This window comes from Hippichthys cyanospilos, chromosome 18 (assembly GCF_059441005.1).
Source record: "Hippichthys cyanospilos isolate Australia breed blue-spotted pipefish chromosome 18, RoL_Hcya_1.0, whole genome shotgun sequence".
NCBI classification, from domain to species: Eukaryota; Metazoa; Chordata; class Actinopteri; order Syngnathiformes; family Syngnathidae; genus Hippichthys; species Hippichthys cyanospilos.
The window spans coordinates 11,744,625-11,765,528 of NC_142386.1; the positions used below are offsets into that span (position 1 = coordinate 11,744,625).

Sequence of the window (20,904 nt, forward strand, 5' to 3'; positions counted from 1 at the left end):
GATGCTGACAATTTTCCCCTCTGGATGGGAGTCAACTTTACCTTCAATCACAGGATTAAGTCTTGTGATCTCATCATACACATCAGCAGGGTGCATAGATGCACACCTACCCTGTAGAAGTGAGATGACAAGCCAGCCCTCGGCGTCACCCGCCCACCTCGCAGCGTCTCAAAAGTGAGAGCAGAAGAAGATGAAACTTCCCACTGCGCTTGAGTTGGAGTCTGTCATGGATCTTCTGGTGTGCCTGCCGCTTGCTCTTGCTGCTCTTGTCTCTCCGTGTGCAGGTAGGACATACATCTAGATGAGCCTCGTTTTGAATTGGAAACAAAAACGCACTGAGACAATAACATTGAAAATATTAAGCACACATGCGTTTCTAGAAAATCTTGTTCAATGGAATTGTTTTTTTCATAATACCGTTGTTGTTCTCCAATGTAGTCTTTGATAAGGGTCTTCTGACTTCCTTAACTCAAGTATTGTTTTGGGAATTTTCCAACGGATCCCCTCAATTGGGAGTGAAGGACAAGTTTTTCGCGAAAACTGTGTGTTTGTGTCCCAAAAAATGGTTGCAAAAGAATATTCGAGTGGACGATGTTGTGAGAACCAGGCTTTCCGTTCCAAACTGGTTTATGGCTGTGGGTGCACACACAATAGATGTGTTGTCCTGGGATGATTTCAGCCTCACAGGTGTGTGTGAGGGGGGAAAGAAATAAACAATGATCATTCATTCAGTGGTGAACAGGTGAAGGATAGTGAAAAAAAGAGAATTTTAAAAGACAAGGGCGAGGAGAACAAAGACACATGGAATCGGTCATTTTGGAAACGACGAGTGTCCATAACCGATGTGCACTATGCATTGGAATTTCTCCGTTTTTTTTTTGTTTTTTTTTTAAGCACACAATCAGATGCATACTCAATGATCAGTTGTCACAAGCAGAATCGTTCATTTCATTTCCGGTGGCAAATGATTGTCGCATTTATTTGCAGCTGATAATTCAATATTGATGAATAATATCAAAAGTTTAACTTTTTAAATGTCCAACTCAATGAAATTTCAACTTCTGAACAGGATATATTTTCCCATTTCTCTATTCCTACAAACGCAAACTATCTTTGTGTGTTTTTTCCCCTAAAAAAACATTTACAACTCTTACAAACATCTCCTTTTACTTTTTGAAAACAACAATCGCTTTGACAGGGATGTTCTGTCAATTTGAAATGATGTCCTTATAAATTATGGGATGGAAAATAAAGCGTTTTAAAGTTCGAATAATCGAAAAAAATACTTCTCAAATTACTGAAATAATCACTCACAGTCCTACAGGTGGCACATTTAGCGGCCTATAGAAATAATTGTCATGAAAATAACAGTGAAGATGAGAATTGCGTGTGTGTGCATGTGTGTGTAGGTGGGTGGTGTTACGAGAACCAGTACTCGTGTGACGCCACTTGCAGAGGTAAGACCATGTGATCGCTTATGATGTAATGCGAGGTCCCCGACGCTTGATTAGGTCCACTCTTACCACATTTAATATTTTTGCCTCCAAAGAGCACTGAAAATGTGACCATTTGAATTGGAAGGAATTTTTGTTCTTTACATTGCCTCAAGAATATTTCAAAAATGGAGTGAAAAGTAGAGAATTATTTTAATGCAGATTACTTTTTTGGCATTTGAAGAGTATAACAAGTAAATGGTCATTTGTGTCCACGCATGCTGGGATATTTTTAAGTTTAGTGATGCCCAAATATTAAAAACGCAGCATTGCTTATTGTTGACATAACAATGAAGTTAGTGACGGTTAAAAATGTATGAGTTTACATGTTTTGTTTGGGACCCGAAGTTGACTTCGCTAAAAACGTGTACCTAATCAAGTGTCCCCATGTTGCGAACAAGATTAATTGGCCCTCCCGGGTTTTGGGGTTCAGAGCCCAGTGGGTGGTTTACGGACTTCCCTCGCTGCGGCGGACTACGTCAGTCGCCCATCAACATCGTGAGCAGCAAAGTTCACGTCAACACAGAGTTGCCCCCGCTGGAGTTCATAGGCCACGGCGACCAGATCAACCTTACTGTGGAGAACAAAGGACATTCAGGTAAATTGAGGTCGTCGTTGAACTGTGCCCCATCTTGCCACAAGAAAAGTTTTCGTCCCCTTTGGAGCGATTTGGGAATATTGGATGGTTTCAGTATTCGGGATTATGGGTGGAGATGAGCCATGGACTGCAATCCCATTGAATCCATGCACGGCCATTCGCTCAATCATCACCACCGGATGTTTACATAGTGGGGATTGAAAATATTCATCAAATACTGTCGTTTGTTGACTTACACACTAACATTTTTTTGTTCAGCTCACTTTCACCTGCCCCAGTCGGTGCGCCTGACCGGAGGCGCTCTGCCGGGTCACTACCGGGCCGCCCAGTTCCACTTCCACTGGGGGGCCAGTGGAACCCCCGGATCGGAACACACCATCGATGGAGAGAGATTCCCTATGGAGGTCGCAAATGCACCTGCAACTGCCACTATTCCACAGTTATCTACCCAATCGCAATACACCTTTGTATGCTTTCGTGTATCATTTCAATTGTTGCGTGTGCAGCTTCAACATACATGACCGAACAGATCGTGCCACTGAATGTCCGAATGTGCTTTTTCATCTTGTGTGCTTCTTTTTTCTTGTGTGCTTTTTTTTTCTTGCATCCTCTCTTTTCTTGCGTGCTTCTCTTTTTGTAAGGTGTTTTTGTGTGTGTGTGATTTGTACTTTGTGGCCTCCGTTTATTACTCCTCAAAACAAAACAACACAATCAGAGCACACAACATGAACTAGAAAAGACTCCGCAAAACGCAATGGTGTCCCGCACAGCTCGTGAGGTTTTCAACATCCAATGCAGTATCAGCAACGGCAAAAACACAATGTTCCTAATTTATTCACTACGGCGCTCACCTTTCTAAACCAGTATCATCTGTGCCCTCTGAGAGGATGTTTTTCTCAGCAGGAAAAATCCTCATCAAAAAATTGGAACTTCCTCACTCCAGTCACTTTGGAAAACGTCTTTTTTTGTTTATGTTTGAAGCAATGAGACATATGAATGTTTTAATTTTCCTGATTTGCACGCACCAATACAAGCACATTCCAATATCTGTTATCAATGTGATCTCATCACTTATTTTGAAGTGGGACTAGATTGTAGTACATTTTAGTGAACAGTAGAGGCCGCCAGAGTACATGAATTCTAATGAAGCGTTCGTACGTGAGCCGGTTTAGTAGGTTGAATGTTTCGAAGGTTCGTGCGGCTTTATCTCGCCATCACTAACAACAACTACACATAAGTTGTCAATCAAATCAACTTGGCTAATTAAACTCGGCAAATAACATTTTAACAAATGAAATGACAAATAACGTTCTGGCAATTAAACCCACCTTTGCGGCACATCTCAATCCAGTACCAAGGAAGCTTTGTACTGTAGCATACTTGCACACCAGTTTGCTGCACTGAGCAAACACTGTGCAGTAAAGACCTTGTTTATAACTAACACCTACAGCTTCATATAGTGCACATCAAGGAGCCGTACGGATCTCTGACTGAAGCGGAACATGACATGGCGGGAATCGCCCTGTTGGCCTTCCTGTTTGAGGTAGGGCATGTGCAAGCGCAGTAACATCAGCTCACAACTGATTGAGCCTTCTCCTGAAAGGAAGCAACTGATGATCATCCGCATCTGGATGCCATTATCGCAGCTTTGGGACGAGTTCGCTACAACGGTAAGGAGGCAGGCAGGCAGGCGGGGAGAGCAACTTCCCGCCTTTGATCACCCGTACCTCTTTCTCATCCAGGCTCCACCACCTCAATGTCTGACTTCAAGCTGAGTGACATCATCCCGCCATCGCAGGAGCTGCGGAGCTACTACCGTTACGTGGGCTCCATGACCACGCCGGGTTGCGAACAGGCGGTGGCCTGGACCGTCTTTCTCAAGACGCTACCCATCAGCAGCCGCCAGGTAGGTGAGCGAGTGGGTCATGTAGCGGATGCGTATGCATGACGATGGGCGTGTCCCTCGTCAGCTGGACGCCGTTGTGCGGCAGTGTCGCTTCTGGACGGGTCAGCCCATGATGGACATCTTCAGACCCACCCAGCCGCTGGATGGACGCGTGGTGTACCGCTCCAACTCGGCCAGTACCAACACACTCACTGCCTTCTGGCTGGTGTTCGCCACCACCACTGCCGCGTTCATCCACTAAGTTTTTTCTGCCCTTAACAAAGCACAAAAGTGTTTAGAAAGTAGCTATACAGGATTTAAATCATTAAAGACAATTCTGAATCATCATCTGCATTTGAATTACACGCCCTGGCCTCTTCACGTGGGCTGTGACGTCACAACAGCCATTTGAGTTGGGATTTCACAGCTGTTTCAGTGTGTTAGTACCCTCTGCTGGTGAAGGGTTAGGCAAATCAGCTTTCGCCCAAAATTAACCTAGTTTTAAAGAACCAGTATGTAATAATTCGTCATTCATTGAAACTTCATTATAAATTTCAATAACATGCAAATAAATGTCTTTTAGATCGTCAAGAATTTTATAAAAATATAACTGTGGATCTAGTCATCGCTAATTTTATTACATGGGGAGCCGCTCAGATGTAGGTTGTCATGTTTGTTTGTTTTTTTTAGGTATGGAAAGCAAAGGAGAACATTTTTCACAAACCTAATTCAAATTGCGTTTTGGATGTCAGTTTGCGTCTTGTGTGCAGCCAAGCTTTGGTTTGTTTTTACTGTAATGTACTTAAAAAGTTGCACACGCGTGATAAGCGCCACGCGGGTCCTCAAACAGGAGCAGACGTTTGGTTTGGGAGTTAACACTCGTGTACCTGTATTGCGCTCTACTTGATTGGTAAGAGTGCATTTTTGTTTGTGTTTAGATAAAGTGTGGAAAGTGTTGGATTTTCCCTAGAATTTTGGGGAACGGATGTGACGTTGAGCAAGAAAGGGCCTGAGAACCCCTGAGGATCCCCGGAGGAGCTGTACGAAGTGAGGCTGGGGAAGTCTGGGCTTCTCTGCTTAAAGTTGCAACCGTCAAGACCCGACTTCGGATAAGAGTTAGGCAATGGACGGATATAACTCATTAACCATGAACTATTTCATTTTAGAAAAACAGCAACAATTCTCAAAACAGTAAAGTGGGTTGGATGCAAGTGTGTCCAGTCATCCCCACTTTTGCCCATCCCCCCACCACACTACTATATGGAATAATGGAGTTTCATCTTTTCAGTGAACTTCAGTTTGTATTTGAGATGCAGCTGCAGTGCTTTTAATTCCACTTATTATGTACACAATACAAACATTAATGCTCACATGTGGCTGGTGAGTTCCTCAATTGGCTTTGCTTTGATTCATTTAACTGATTGATTAAAAACTCTTCACTTTTTGCCTCTGACGACAGCACAAAACAGCGACATTTGATTTTACTTCTGCAAATGTTGTTGTGTGAGCAAGCGTGGAGGCACAGGTTTTACATTTACACTTTGTGCAGTGTCATCCAGGCACGCAGGTGTTGTATCTGAGCTTGCACGCTGTCCTCGGCCGTGCCACCCGTGGCTCTGTACTGCTCCACACTGGACATGTATTCCCACACAGACGCAACGTCGCCTTCAAACAGTGGGCTGAGTGCACACGTGTAACACAATCACCATCAGTACAATTGTGTGTACACATGCATGTGAAGAAGCCAATTACCTAATGGACTTTAGGTCCTCCTCCGTCAATTGGTTCAGTGGGACGCTTTTGGATTCGGCCGTGAAAACCACTTTACCTGCCAGAGCATGAGCATCCCTGAAGGCCACCTGGGGAAACGAGATGGAATGAACATTCTCTTTGATTACGGTGGTTAGCAGGGACAATTGCTGCTTTTCCACTTGGTTTCCTGGACACACACGTCTACCTTCCCTCTTTGCATCATCTCTTCCATCGGACACAACTTCCTCCTCATGTCAAGCCAATCAGCTTTGGGAATGTTCAACGTCTCACACACAGAGGGCAGGAATTAATTATGGCAACCGGTTTGCGGACAACCGGAGCTTTACAACACGGCCAGCTGAGCTCTCTATACAAAAAGCCAAGCAAAAGAACTCACCTAGCTTCTAGAATGGTGAAGGAGGAACTTGGTATACTTTGTGTGGACATTATTTACTTCCCTTTTCTAACAGCTGTTGAACTGTTGCTACTGTGCCAAGATAGCGATAGTGTGGCATTAATCAAAGTATTTAGCGCAAGATCAGCCACTTGATTACTACGATGATTTTTTTTTTTTTCTGTCAGGCAACTCGCCTGACAGAACAGACTTGGCACAAAGGGACACGCAGTGCAAAAAAACTTCTGATTACCTGCTTTGTTCCATTTCCTGCTCTATTTGTCATGATCAACACTTTTCCCAATTAGTACTCCAAGTGTTTCACTTGAGGCCCATTTTCCCCCCAAAATTGCTCTGTCTATGGAGGTTCCAATGTGCGACATGCGAGTTGTACTCACCCCCTTCCTCACGAGGTAGTAGGCCAGATCGGTGGCCAGCATATCAGGGCTGAGCGCTGCTTCCATGGCGCCGACGTTAATCTGAAAAGTCAAAAGCCCAAACTACCTCTGAGTGACCTATGAGTGCGCGAGTGATCACTTTCTAGGTGTCTTAGCGTCTACTGACCTTCAATGTAGATATGACTCCAGTGGTGACCTGCAGGACAGCCAGAATGGAGTCGTGGCAGTCGAACATGGCCTCTTTGTCCTCCTGAGGGGAACGACAGAAAGTACTGCTGATGGATATGGCTTCCATTTTAGATTTATGCATGCTTCTTTTCAAGGGTGATTTTTGTCATAAAAATACAATACAATTACAAACAGACAACTACTGTCAATAAAGGACATCCAACCAGAACAGAGAGCAGGAAATGCTGATCTAATGTACAAAATGCAAGCCAAATAACCAAATGTACAAAAAGCAAGCTGTTGAGCATATCAAAGAAACAGGAGGAGGACTTAAAAGTCAACATGTCAAGTAAACACTACCCATCAGAGAAATTCCACGACTTTAAGAATGTTATTCCTAAAATTATAGACGGACCAACAAGACCAAACATTTGATGGGTAGTGAATATACAGTTCACGTATATATACAAAAAAAAGGAGTACTTCTAAATTTGAATCTTTTTGATTTGGTCAGAGACGATATTACTGAGCCTACAGTCAGAGTGAGACCGAGGATGTACATTTCACTTTAAAAAAAAAAGGCACAATTTAAAGACTGCTTTAAATTTCACATCTCATCACATCCCCACATTTTGAAGTTGACATGAGAGCAACTTGTATTAACAATTGTATGAACAATTCTGATTATTTGCTACTTTTTTCTTCATCAGCGTGTGATGAATCGAAATAGCAAAACTACTTTAGGGTGGAAAATAAAAATACCTGCAGGTCTTTGTTGTAGGAGCTGGGAAGGCCTTTCAGCGTCATCATGAAGCCGGTGCACTGAAGCACAAACAGCAACGTTTCTCTCCTCCGTTGTGTTGTTGAGTGAACACCACGAGTATCATGAAAGGGTATCTCTTGAGGAGTGAAAGGATGACGCAAGCATAGGTGTTGTGTAAAAAGTATCAGGTCTTACACGGCCAAAGATTCGTCCTGCCTTGCTTCTGATGAGCTCCAAACTGTCTGCGTTCTTCTTCTGAGGCATTAAGCTGCTTCCCGTGCTGCAACACATTCATTTGGATTATTTTCAGGGTTGTGACAAGGAACGCTTACACCAGAGGTGTACAAACCTTTTAGCCAAAAAGTGAAAGATTGGAAACTTTGATGACTTTTGCTTTGTAAAGGAAACATGCTAAAATCAATGAAGGCCAAAATTTCAAGATTATAGTTGTATCATAACAATTTCCTTCATTTGAACAAGATTGTGTATCAGGGCTGTTAGACTGCTTCACACTCCATGTTAAGACTGAGTGTGGGAGTGCTGCAGTGCATCATAGACTGCTGTGAAGGAATGTTCCTTTGGACAAAAAAAAAACAAAAGTCCACAAAAAGTGAAGCGTGAAGTGACGAGCTTCTCGCCCTATCTCTAAGGGAACATATACAAATACATATAGATTTACACTGTTATGTCATTTTTGCGGTTAATGGCGACCATAAAAACAAACAATGAAATCCGCAAAGTAGGATCCCCCATGGTAGATGGCGGTAGCTGACCTGTACGCGTCAGCGAGGGTGACGAAGGAAAACTCTTTGGTGCTGTACAGCAGAAGGTCCTCGGCCATCTTACTCAGATGAGTGGCACACAGCGAGGCCCAGAAAAGGAACTCCGCTGACATGCACGTACACAAAATCAGTCGAATGCTTTGTCAGCTGATGAGACACCAACGGTGGTACACACCAACAAAGTCTCTTTGCGCAGTGGCGTCCATGCTGTTCAAGCTGACCTCATCGAAGCACAACTCTGTAAACGATGAAGCACAAACTTCAGTTGACGCCATCCAAGTCACCCAATTGACATTATGGCGCTGGCGTCGGGCCACAATCCCCTTTGCCCAAATTTGGTCAAGTTCAGACTCCCTCCTCCAAAAACAATGCTCTTGTCATGTGGTTCAGATATTTTTAAAAATTGTTGACCAATGGAAAGTGTTGAAAATGCTTTGCTGTTTCTGATGATGTAGTGTTCGAACAAACATGCTGTTTATCACAGTGCTTTTCGAGATACAAGGATTTCGCCCAATGCCAGCAACATGGACATTATAAAATACAGGTGTGTGTTCAGACCTTTCCTCAAAAACTCTCTGTCAATGGCAAACGGTGTTCCAGCGATGGCCCCGCTGAAAAGCAAAGGAAGCAATTTGGTTCAGGTGGGATTTTTCCACATTATTTGATGGGTTCCAACACCACATTTGGCCACTTAAAAATGCATATGAAATAATGTGGAGATGGCGTCCCAGAACAATTTCAAGTACTTTCTATTTGTGTCTGGAATCAGATGTCAGATCGTGACACTTTCCCCCCCAATCAGATGTCAGCTCAATCTCAGTGTTGATAGGTCAAGAGCCTTCACAGTCATGAAACTTTTGCAACTATGTTAGCAACGAGACTTTGTTTTGCCTCAGTGGGCAACCAAGCTGATATATATATATATATATATATGTGTGTGTGTGTGTATTATGCAGAAGCTGATTGTATTTGTCTCGTTATCAGTTAAATGACACTTAATGACGAATGTGAGTGATGCCGTTGCAGCGACGGTTTCTATTACTGGTGGAATGCGGCTAAATAGTAAAGTCCTACCTGCCCAGAGGTAAGACATTGACGCGCTTCCTGATCTCCTGCAGCCGCTCTACGTCCCGCCGCAAAGCCACGGCGTGACTTACCATCGATGCATGAAGTTGGGAAAAAAGCAGAAATAGCGACTACCAAAGATCATGATAAGAAACAAGACGAGGTCAAGAGAAGAACAAATTTGACCAGTTGCCATTTTTCCTCATGCCCATTTTCGCGCTCACCTCAGAATCCAGTGGCTCCATCTGATTGGCTGAGCTCGCTGCATGTGAGTGTAACCAGGAAACAAGACCTTGATTTCTCTAGGGAATAGAACAGCTAATTAGTAATACACAACGCAGATTTTTGCTGCAGTAGCAGAAAGGTCGCGAGCGTCGCCAAAGTGCAGTATAGCCATGTCGGTCTTAAACTGCCCCCAGGGCAGTGCTGGGCAATAACAAAGTACAAATTCTTCGTTACTGTACTTAAGTCAAATTTAAGCGGGGGACACCCTGAACTGGTTGGTCACCCGCAATCACACAGTGACAAACAACCATTCACGCACCCAATCACACCTAAGGACAATTTAGAGCAGGGGTGTCAAACATACGGCTCGTGGGCCGGTTGTGGCCTGAACAGGTTTACTCTGGCCTGGGACCTGATTTTTTTTTTTTTTTTTAATGAATGAACATCTTGAAATGTTTTAATAGATTAATAGTAACGTTTTTTGTTTTGTTTTTTATGATTATTAGTGATGTTGCGCTTTTACTAACCCTTTTGGACAGTATTAAAAAAAAGAAAAATGAATGTGAAGTTGTGTTCTTAATGTTTATATTCATAAATCTATACCATGGTTTTATTTGTCCGGCCCACTTGGGAACAGATTTTCCTCTATTCCTCCTGCAAGCTAAAACATGTTTGACACCCCTGATTTAGAGTGTGCACTCCACCTGTAATGCATGTTTTTGGAATGTGGAAGGAAGCCGGAGTCCCCTGAGGGAACCCATGCGGCCTCGGGGAGAACATGCAAACTCCACACAGGAGGGCAGGAGCGAGCTGGATTTAGACTAGGGACTGTCAGACAGACATGCTAACCACTCTTCCACCAAGCCGCCCCCATCTCGAACATAACTGACAATATTTGTCTTAACAGCATAGAAAAAAAAGGACACTTCAGACCCTGGACTTTTACTTGAGTAGATTTTTGGATCAGTACTTTTACTTAAGTCAATTTCTTACATAGGGTATCTTTACTTTTACTAAAGTAAACAATCTGTGCACTTTGCCCATCACTGCCCCGGGGGCCAAGGCCCATACACCCCAAGGAGCAACACAGTATCCATTGAATTGAAGCCCAAGTTCAATTTAATTCTGTTATTACTGTTATTACTAAATCTCGAATTTGGGAGGCTGAAAGGGCTCACTTGGGAAAGACAATTTGAGGAACTAGTGTGGTCACAGAACCAAATTAAATCTAATCTTTCAACATGAGCATACAGGGATTTGAACAGGGAACAAGGGAGCGCGGTAAGGGTTTGACCACCAAAAGTGAAAATTCACTAAGAATTGTTGCGCGTTAAAGGTGCCAATTAAAAAGGTTTTCATGAAAAAAAGTACCAGTAAGCTTTGAAAAAGGATAGTGATCGGTTGAAAAAAAAAAGATCCACGTGTGCCATCTTACACTGCGGCACGCTCTACCATGGTGGAGATGAGGAGGAGAGCAGCGTCCATCAGCGTGGTGATGGCATCGCGTAGCCATAGGCGCATGTCGGTCACCACCTGCTCCGCAAAGACGTGTCAATGTCACCCACAGGAAGGCTTGAGCATGCGAAAGCCGCACCCCCACCTGGTCGTTCCTGCTCCTCCCAGTGTGCAGTTTCCCCGCAACAGGGCCAATCAACTCCTACACATACACACGCATCATCATCATCGTCATCATCATCATCATAATCTTCCCAGGCGCGTGATTTGGTACTAAAAAATTCATTAAAAAAAAATGTTGTACAAGAGCAAAGCTTCATCCTCTGAGTGTTTCTAATATTTCGACTCACATGTAACAAGTCAGAGTGGGGAAAAAAGCTGAGATCGGCAATACTGTATTTGCGTCCAAAATAAATAGCCACATGAAAAACAGATTTATTGTAGCCATGTCAATAGGTCTACAATGAAGGGACAGCACAAAAAAACATATACAAAAGACAGATCTTGAAGAAAAATTAAGAGCAAACTAACTGAAACATGAAGCCATTTATTGCTTAACTGTGTACTGTAGTAGTGACTGATTTGCAATGCCTTTGTTAAGTTCTGTGTCATGGTGACTCATTTACAAAACATTGTATGCCTTTGTTTTGCTAAGTTTTACATGCATGCATATTGTCTGTGACTACATTTCTCGGCAGACAGGCCAGAAATAAAAAATCTGATGTTACATGATCAGTCTTCAGGAGTTGCTGAATGAATAAATACAGTATTTTTTCCCATCTAGCCAATATTTCACAGGAGGTACCTCATTGAAAAAAAGCTTTTAGAACCATTTATCTGGAATGCATGGATATCAGGTGAGATTAAGACTGGGTTGTTAGCTCGAAAAAATAGATGTAAAATAAATTGAAGGGGTATAGAATTGATAAGGAGCTCAATCGAGAACAGACGGGTCTTTAAAACAGTCGTAGAGGAACAGATAATGGACCTATTTGGAGATTGTTATGGAAAATTAGCCAGCAACTAGCAAGTACACCATTTTGCTTATTGTGACCACCTGCTTTTGAACAAAGACACTTCCTACGTGTGAAATTCTCTGTGAAGGTAGATGGGACAATCTTAACATAAAAATTAGTTCAAGAGAAACACTTCGTCTTTTGGCTAGCTTTCTTATTATAAGTCACCTCCTTGTGTGAATATGCATCTTCTCTCGATTATGTTTCTGCAAACTTTCTCACAGACCACACGACTGCCCTTTTAGACTTGTGTCTATTTGAAGCTTCAAATATAGTAAAAAGAAACCCAAAATACAGTTTGTTTTTCAGACTATTATAATGATCTCGCCTAAATACTTAAAATTCCGCAACATGGAGAAGCAATGTGGCCTCGACTGGACCCGCTGCTGCAGAGGGAGATGGCTGACCTTGAGTCTGCGTTCGTTGGCAGTGTGGATGTCCTCATCACTGTCTTTGAGCACAAAGATGCCTTTGCTCCACTCCTCACTGATCTGCAACCACAGCAGCGGCACAGAAAATGGATACCTGGTTTGACTCATTAGGTGAGCTTGTTTGCTCTTTGGACATTTAGTCACTAAGCCCCCCTGACCTTTCACTTGTCCCTGAATGTGCATGCAGAGCTTGTGGCAGGTCACCTCACCTCCCGTTTATTGTTGCTCAGCACAACATGCAGGAATGCTACGCCACTGCGCCCATTCATGTCCAGTCGACCACAAACGCAGCCAGTGCGTGTGCATGCATACCTGGTCAAGCCCTTGCAGGGTGCGGTCCATTTCGTCAGCACTGAGCAGCTCGGCCCGCTGCAGAGCCTTGACATAGGCTTTGCTGCCCCTCAGGTCGGCGTCCCACATCCTCTGGTCATACTTCACCGACGCGTTAAAGCGCTCCATTATTGGGTCAATGGTGCCAACAAAACGACCCCCCCACAGCTTGGACCCCTGAGACATGCGCATGTAGACAAATTGTTAGTCATAAATCACATTTGACTGCTGAATTGCTGTAATGAGATGATCAACATGGCATTGTTCTGTTAAAAGGTTGCCTAATTTCTTTTAACAATTTTCTATTCGTTGGAGCTCTCGCTTCAACATAATTGCATGAATTCAATGTGCTCAGTATCATGACATTAGAAGTATGTCATTATAACAATATTAACTTCAGATTGCTGATGGTAAGCTCAGTGTCAATCTTACTATAAGGTATTTTTGATAAAAGCACTTTCATTGACTCTATAATGAATATGTTTTTGACATTCTTAGCCAATAAAGTTGATTGTGATTCCTAGTGTGCATTTGAAAACTGATACAAAGAAATTACATGAAGAGGACGCAGCCACCCATCCACGTTCAACATTTACGAACAAAAGTAGGCACAAAAACAATTATATGAAACATTAGGTTTTCACGTATCAGACTAAAAATTTTGAGATGTTCCTTACCTCGGCGGTCATTTCGATGGAACAAAGTGGTCTCTCTTGGTGTTAATGAAAGAACCGATAAATGAGTCACAGCTTACTGGTTTGACTAGTTTTTAAAGAAACAAACGAATAGAAAGGTTGGAGAAAACAGACAAAAAACTGCAATGTATGTCTTTCTGTTTACACATTTACTCGCTGTAAGTCTTTTTTTTTTTTAATAAACTTTGTTTGTGTGTAGCTAGTGTTGAAAATTAAGCTAGATGCTGCAATGAATAAACACTGCTTACAAAAGGGCTTGTCACAAAAAGACAGAAATTAGTTAATAAGCATATAAATTTTTGTCAAAAATAATAATGAAGAAAGTAATGAGGCATGTAAGTACGTCAGTAGCAAACCTGCAAGTGTGTAAACTACCGGCTCGTGGAGACGAAATGCATTTTGGGATATCATCTCACGCCCATACACGATCACGCGCACACACACGCGCGCACACACACACACACACACATACACAGGCACACGCGTTTGCGCACGCGAAGTATATAAATAGACATGCAAAAATGTCATTGTTTAAAGCCTCGCACGGGAAACTACGTCCTTATTTCAATGTTTATTTATTTATTCAATGACAATTGTTTTCTCGTAATATTAAGTTTCATTCTTTATTTGATTTCCTTAGGCGTGATTTCGTTCTAGTCTATGGAACAATAAACGTCCAATATTTTGTTTCACACGGATTCTTTTGTATGGCACCAAAGCGCTTGCTGTCGACATGGAGGTGTACGTTCAAATTGTTATTTTTCTTTATTGCTTTTGGGCTTAACATTTTGAAGATGAAAGTTTAGATTATCGCCTGCTTTCCGCCTATCGGTCGACTTGACATACACATGACCAGACTATTTATATATTTAATCGTGTTTTCTGTTTATGTCGTGCGATAGTCACTGCAACCGATTCGCGAAAATAAAAACACCTAACAAGTATATCATCGACGTTAATAAGGATAGAGATACAGTAAATATATTATAATTCCATGAGTAATCTTTACATTTTCTTCATAGGAAAAATGCAAACGCTGCCATGCTCAGCAACTACGAGGTAATGCAATCTTCTCAATTTTGCTTTTATTTTCATTTGTTGAAATTGTATTAATCTTTCATAGGAACGTTTAAAATTGTGTATAGTGTACGTAATTTTGTATCAATTATTTCTTCAAACATAAAAACTTTGAGAAAAAAAGTCTAAATATTTGTCAGGTGTTCCAGTTGCTTACTGACCTGAAGGAACAAAAGAAGGAAAGTGGCAAGAGCAAACACAGCGCCGGGCAGCAGAATCTCAACACTATCATGTATGAGGTCAGCATGTGAAATCTTCCTTTTCTTAAGTAATGTACAAAATCATTAATGTGATCGCTGTGTTCACAAAAATGAATAATAATGTGTGATTCTAACATTCATTTGTGTTGAAGTAAATTTATGTATCAGAGGTAGTAGCCCTTTGCATGATTCAGAACCTCAGTAGTTGGTTTGGTTTCATCCATGGCTCTGTGTCCCTGCTTTCTCTGCCTTCAAATTCTTCCAGTCAATGAAGATCTCAACAGCTGTTAAGTACTGTGTTTTTGAAGCGCTCTTATCAGCCAGGAAACATTGAAAAAAGAATAACAAAGCAACAAATCATCTTTTGACTAAGGGAGGAGGAAAACATGCTTATTAGTTTTCAATTGTAGGGACTAAATCTAGCTGTTACTCAAAGTGCAAACAGATGAACATAGTCAACTATTTGTATGAGGTTAATTCCCACCACTGACACATCTCCCACCGTTATTGGTCGCAACCCAGACACTCAAGTACTTGTCAGAGACGCCGTGCAGCCGCCAGCGTCCTGAGATGGTCAAAGCCTTCCTGTCCACTATGATGCACCATAAACTCACAAAGTCAGTCCAAATTTCATTCTCATTTGGTCCGTGTGCACAAAATGACTCCCGTTTTTGTTGGGGTTGCTATGTCACCTTGATGCCTTTTCATACCTAACCAGAGCTGAGAAGCTCCAGTTACTCAACCACCGACCGCAGACCGCCGTGGAGATGCAGCTGGTAAGTCAGCAGCCATGTCTTCCACCATGCTCTCTTCAGAGCCATAGCAAACAGTTCGGGGTATAGAAGGCACAGCCTACAGATGGCACAAGCAGTTTTCCTATCAAAGTAACTGGTAATGCTAATATGTCCAATGGAGGGCATAGCGATTACCATTTCAATCACCGCTTGACATTGAAATGACATTGAGGGGAAAAAGTTGGCTGTTACTCAGGCCTGGATGCCTGCTAATGATGTTTCACCAGCAATGGACACAAAATGAGGCAAATGTTGTCCTCAAACCCAAATGAGTTTGTCAACCTTACTTTAACTTATTCAGTGCAGTGGACAAGAATTATCATCATTTAAAATAGTAATATCAATAAATAAATAACATTCTGGTCAAATATGTTTTTTATGGCGCCCTTGACTAATGCTTACCTAATATATGCCTAATTGAGCACTGTAGTGATAACTGTGATTGTTGTATGGAAGGATTTTCACACTTATAACACAGCTATTATCTACATGCAATTCAAAATAAGAAATGGAATTCAATCTTTCCGATGATACCACCCATATTTACATAGACATAGCACACAATATTCTCTTGGCCATGAAAATTGATTGAAAATGCTAAATATACTGGCCCTCTAAAGGTTTCCTTCTCCAATAATGCTTGGCACTGAAAGAGTAAAAAGACAATCAGACTGGCCTCCCATTCCATTGTCTCTTTCAACCTTTCAGCTACAGCATGGTGGAGTTTACAGTTGCGATAGACACATGTTTTTCTTCAAGACCAATATGATAATCAGTGGTCAAGTTGGCCAACAACCATTTTTTGAAGCCAACATTCCTTTTTGTGCAAGATAATAAATTGTTGAGAGAGAAAAAAAAATAACCCCACATCTTCATTGAAATTCCTTCACGCATATGTTTGCTGAGCAACTTTTCAGATTGCATATTTATTAAACAGAACTCCCATCATCATCAGCGCAGCTTAAAATGTCGTATCAATATTCAAGTAACTAGTAGTTAGTTAGCTGCATAGTTTTCTACACTTCTTTTTTCCAAAATTTCCATTCAGCCGAAATGTGTCACTTGTTTTTGTTTTAATTTCAAACAAAAACTAAAGCTGCAGGCTTGCACTTTTAAAACAATCTTTTATCAGCCATCAGAATTTTGAATAAGGTTGATGCCAATAGTTTTTTAATGCTGACGATGATCGGTCTGTCCCTAGTTTACAGGAAATGTGTGTGTGTGCGTGGGTGCGTGTGTGCATGCTTGTTTTTGCACCTGAGATGGTGGAGGAGAGCGAGGAACGTCTATCAGAAGAGCAAATCGAGGAGCTGATTCAGACCATCTCAGAAGTTTTACCTGGCGAGCCCAAGCAGGAAGGTGTGGCGACGGAACATTAGCCCATTAACATTGTGGACCAATATCATGATGGGAATGTTTTGTATTGAAGCCCAAACATCATCTGTCATCTGGAAAACGCCTTGTGTTTTTTTTCTCTATTTTTCCAGAGGTTTGGAATGTAACACAGAAAGCTGCTTTTCATAGAATTTCATATATATAGTAAAGACGTTTGAATTTGTTCGTTCTAATTTTGTTTGAAATCGTTTTATGCCGCCTTGTGTGTCACTCAAGATGAAATAGACATGCTGAACGAGCTTTCTTCAACTAAGATGGGAAAAATCCAAACGCAAGAGAACCACATGAATTTTGCCAACGTTTTGTTCGCCGAAAGTCTGTGGGTACATTGGCTTGAGTGGCAAATGATTGTAGTCTTTTTTTAATTCACTTTTTGCATAATCCTCCTCTTCTCCTTCCGTTTTTTCCCTTAAGGGGCCAACACAGCATATCAATTGCCTTCATCTAAACCTGTCTTATTTCCATGGCCAACCTCCACCGCTCTAGCTTCTCCTCCACATGTTTCCTACTGTCACTGTAAATCACAATGTCATCTGCAAACATCATCGTCCATATAGTCACTCTCTAACCTCATGTCAGCCTATCTATCACCATATCAAACAAGAACAAATTCAACTGATCCCTAATGGAGTCCCGTCCATACCTTTAATTCTTCTGTCACACCTACAGCACATCTTACCACTATCTTACCATCCTTGTACATATCCTGCACTGTTTTAACAACTTTGCCATTCCAGATTTCCTCATACAACAAAAGTTCCTCTCTGGGTACCCTGATATAGGCTTTCTCCTCTTTAGGGATGTTTTTGCCATGAAAACTTTCTGCTTATTACAAATGCTCACCTGCCCTTAGTCTAGCCTCAACAACTCTTTGTCATAGTGTCATTGTGTGCCTCATCAACTTTATTCTTTGGTAATTATCACAAATGCACATCCCCGTTGTTCTTAGAAATGGGCATATAACCGCCTGCCCTACAACTATAGAGGACGGTTTCATTAACATTTGTCTGAAGTTCATCTGTCACATACACACTACAAGCAAAACAAAGTACAGTATTGCTGAGGCTGAATTTATGAAAAAAAAAAGTTTTTAATAAGGGAATTAAAAAACCTATCTTGCATTTCCTGGTCAAAAGCCAATCAGAAATCGAATGCATATTTGGTCTGCATTCATTGGTTATTTGAAACTCATCCCAGAATGCTCTTATCAGCAAGAAACTTGAAACCAGGACTAAGAAAGGGAGCAACTCCAATTAAATTTCTGGTAAAGTCAGCTATGCAATGAGCTGCGGTCTTTCCACAACCAATGTAAGTACCATGCGTGAGTGCTCTTAAGTCATTATAGTTATATTTTCTGCTATTATAAAGCAGTAAGAGTATCAAAATGCAGTATTACATCAGAAAGTCATAAAACAAGGTTGTATAAAATTGCAGATAAGCAAAAATGATTGTGGCGAGGTGGTTGACATCTGATGTAATGCCTATCATGACAATTACTACAACAAATGAAAATTGCAATTCCAATGTTTTTATTCTTTTCATTTTCTTGACATTGCCATCTATCTGCGGGCAAAACGGGCATATGTTGGCGGCGGACTCATGGATTGTCCATCAGTGCGGACTTATTGTTAAACTGGTCCTCAAACAATCTGGAATAGAAATTTTTGGTTTGATTTGTATATTTGATTTGGCAAAAGTTTTACATTGGATGTTCTTCCTGACACAACCCTCTTTAAAAAGCCACTCGCTTGTACCCCTTGCAGCTATTAAATTTCTATTATTATATCCATGATTATATCATAATATTACAAGTTGTATACTTTTAAGTATTTTATATATGTGTAGATCTAGATATATATACAATATACTTATATATGCAATTAGTATCCGTATAATCTGAAAGACTTAAATGTGGCAGTAATTGATCTCGAAATATGAAAATGACTCCTGTGATGTGTAAGTGACGAGAACCACAGGAGAAGAAAGCGTAGCTTCAACTGCCTTTGCACTTCCTGTTTTTTTGTTTTTTTTTGTGTTTGTCGTGCAACTTTTCCTGTTGTAACATTGATGCAATAGAGTGGTCGCACAGTTTCTCTGAGTGTTAATTTGTTTTTACACTGGTTTTGTGGGTGAGCCACTGTCTATTATGCCAGCTGTGCAATGCTTACAAAAAACTTAGAGCAGATTGAATATTCCACTAATGCAAGGAAACCAATCCATCCAAAAAATATACTGTACTTTTATTTTCACCAGGTTGCAGGTGAAAATGGGAAACCATTTTTGATTACCCTGGGGTGTTTCTCGCACCCCTGTATCCCACGAGAATAGATTTATCCTTCCCTGTGCAGCAGGTCTTCTCTTTCAAAAAGGAGAACATATTGTAATTTGAAAGGAGATGACTTTTAAAAGCTGTGTTCACATGACCATAATTGCGGTATTTTCAGGAACCTTTAGCAGAGTGTAGGAAAACATTTTGGCTTCTTGAAACAACAAATTGTCTTAAACCTTTATTCAAAAATGCTTTATTTGCATACTGTATCTCTGAAATATTAAGTTGGAAAAAAAATATTTTAATAATAGGGAGGCATCGTAACCACATGCCCACCTCAACTGGCTCGTCTCAACACGAAGGAGCAGCGGCTCAACACTGAGCCCCTCCCAGATGACTAAGTTTCTCACCCTATCTCTAAGGGAGAGCCCCCGACATCTTGGGCGAAAACTCATTTTGGCTTGTATCCAGGGTCTCGTTCTTTCAGTCACAACTCACAGCTCATGATCATAAGTGAGGGAAAAAACGTAGATCATAAATAGAGCACTTAGCATTTTGGCCCTGCTTTTTTTTTTATACCATGAAATACCAGGACAGTGTCCACATGACAGCAGATGCTGCACAGATCTGCCTGTCGATCTCCCGTTCCATCCTATCCTCACTCATGAACCCCAAGATACTTCAACTCCTCTACTCAGGGCAGGATCTCATCCCTGACGTGGAGAGAGCACTCCACCCTTTTCCTACTGAGGACCGTAGTCACATATTTGGAGGTGCTGATCTTCATCCCAGCCGCTTCACACTTGGCTGCAAACCACATCAGTGAGAGTTAGAGGTCATGGCCTGAAGATGCCCACAGCACCATATTATCTGCAAATAGCAATGCTTAGAACTCAAAACCGGACCTCCTCAATGCTTTGGCTGCAAGTAATGAACAGAATTGGTAACAAAGGGCAGCCTTGGCGGAGTTCAACACTCACCAGAAGCGAATTCGACTTACTGCCAGAAATGTGGACCAAACTCTGACGTATGTGCTACAGGGACCAAACAGCCCATATCAGGGCGTCCGGTACCCCATAGTCCCAAAGCACCCCCCGCTGAACTCCTCGAAGGACACGGTCGAATGTCTTCTCCAAGTCCACAAAACACATGTAGACTGGATGGGCGAACTCCCATGCAACTTTGAAGATCTTGCCGAGGGTGTAGAGCCGTTCCGCTGTCGGCACGAAAACCAAACTGTTCCACCTGAATCCGAGGTTCAACTTCCTTACGGACCCTCCTCTCCCAGCACCCCCGAATAGACCTTACCACATTAATTCCAAGTACAGAATATGCACTTGGCTTAGTCTGAAAAGTCCCAGAATAAAGGAAGATATTTGCATGACTTATTTAGGCGAACAAAACAATGTTTCAGTCTTTATCTAATTTTGAGGATTCAGACAATTTTCTACAGCCTCTATCTCAGTACTGTACTTGATTCATTTCATAACAAGAGTTATCAATTGTTGCATCTTAAGATACAATTGAAACCATGTTTAATGACTAAGTTTTCCTGTTTGGTGTTAATTAGGATGAGCTAAGGTCTCTAGGTTAGGGTGTTACAAATTCTGGTAAGGCCCTATGAGGCCTTTTGAGACTCTTGTGATCATGGTCTATATATATCTGCCTATATATATACTGTAAATACACAGGATTCTAAACAATCAGTTATCAAAACTT

General features: G+C 41.6%; 3 protein-coding genes across 4 annotated transcripts; 2 read left to right on the forward strand and 1 right to left on the reverse strand.

Annotated features, from left to right (window-relative positions):
• Positions 1-221: 221 nt before the first annotated feature.
• On the forward strand, positions 222-4,289 carry ca4c (carbonic anhydrase IV c). Its single transcript, XM_088441417.1, has 8 exons — positions 222-284; positions 1,410-1,457; positions 1,927-2,091; positions 2,350-2,495; positions 3,542-3,634; positions 3,695-3,761; positions 3,834-3,997; positions 4,062-4,289. The coding sequence occupies exons 1-8, from the start codon at positions 227-229 to the stop codon at positions 4,236-4,238; spliced, it is 918 nt and encodes a 305-aa protein (XP_088297543.1). The 5' UTR covers positions 222-226; the 3' UTR covers positions 4,239-4,289.
• Positions 4,290-5,287: 998 nt separating this feature from the next.
• Positions 5,288-13,909, reverse strand: asl (argininosuccinate lyase). Of its 2 annotated transcripts, XM_088440877.1 has the most exons (17): positions 13,807-13,909; positions 13,433-13,517; positions 12,738-12,932; positions 12,402-12,485; positions 11,124-11,180; positions 10,959-11,056; positions 9,523-9,600; positions 9,308-9,385; positions 8,792-8,844; positions 8,409-8,471; positions 8,225-8,339; positions 7,647-7,731; positions 7,451-7,510; positions 6,687-6,770; positions 6,521-6,601; positions 5,729-5,835; positions 5,288-5,655 (listed from the first exon to the last, which is right to left on the reverse strand). In XM_088440877.1, exons 2-17 carry the CDS (start codon positions 13,442-13,444, stop codon positions 5,511-5,513), a joined length of 1,395 nt encoding a protein of 464 aa, XP_088297003.1. In that variant the 5' UTR covers positions 13,445-13,517; positions 13,807-13,909; the 3' UTR covers positions 5,288-5,510. The 2 variants fall into 2 exon arrangements, with proteins under 2 accessions (XP_088297003.1, XP_088297002.1); XM_088440876.1 differs by lacking the exons at positions 13,433-13,517; positions 13,807-13,909 and having other exon boundaries at positions 12,738-12,947.
• A 101-nt stretch (positions 13,910-14,010) lies between these two features.
• On the forward strand, positions 14,011-17,079 carry crcp (calcitonin gene-related peptide-receptor component protein). Its single transcript, XM_088439996.1, has 6 exons — positions 14,011-14,191; positions 14,473-14,509; positions 14,668-14,766; positions 15,250-15,344; positions 15,446-15,503; positions 16,784-17,079. The coding sequence occupies exons 1-6, from the start codon at positions 14,184-14,186 to the stop codon at positions 16,898-16,900; spliced, it is 414 nt and encodes a 137-aa protein (XP_088296122.1). The 5' UTR covers positions 14,011-14,183; the 3' UTR covers positions 16,901-17,079.
• Positions 17,080-20,904: the final 3,825 nt, after the last annotated feature.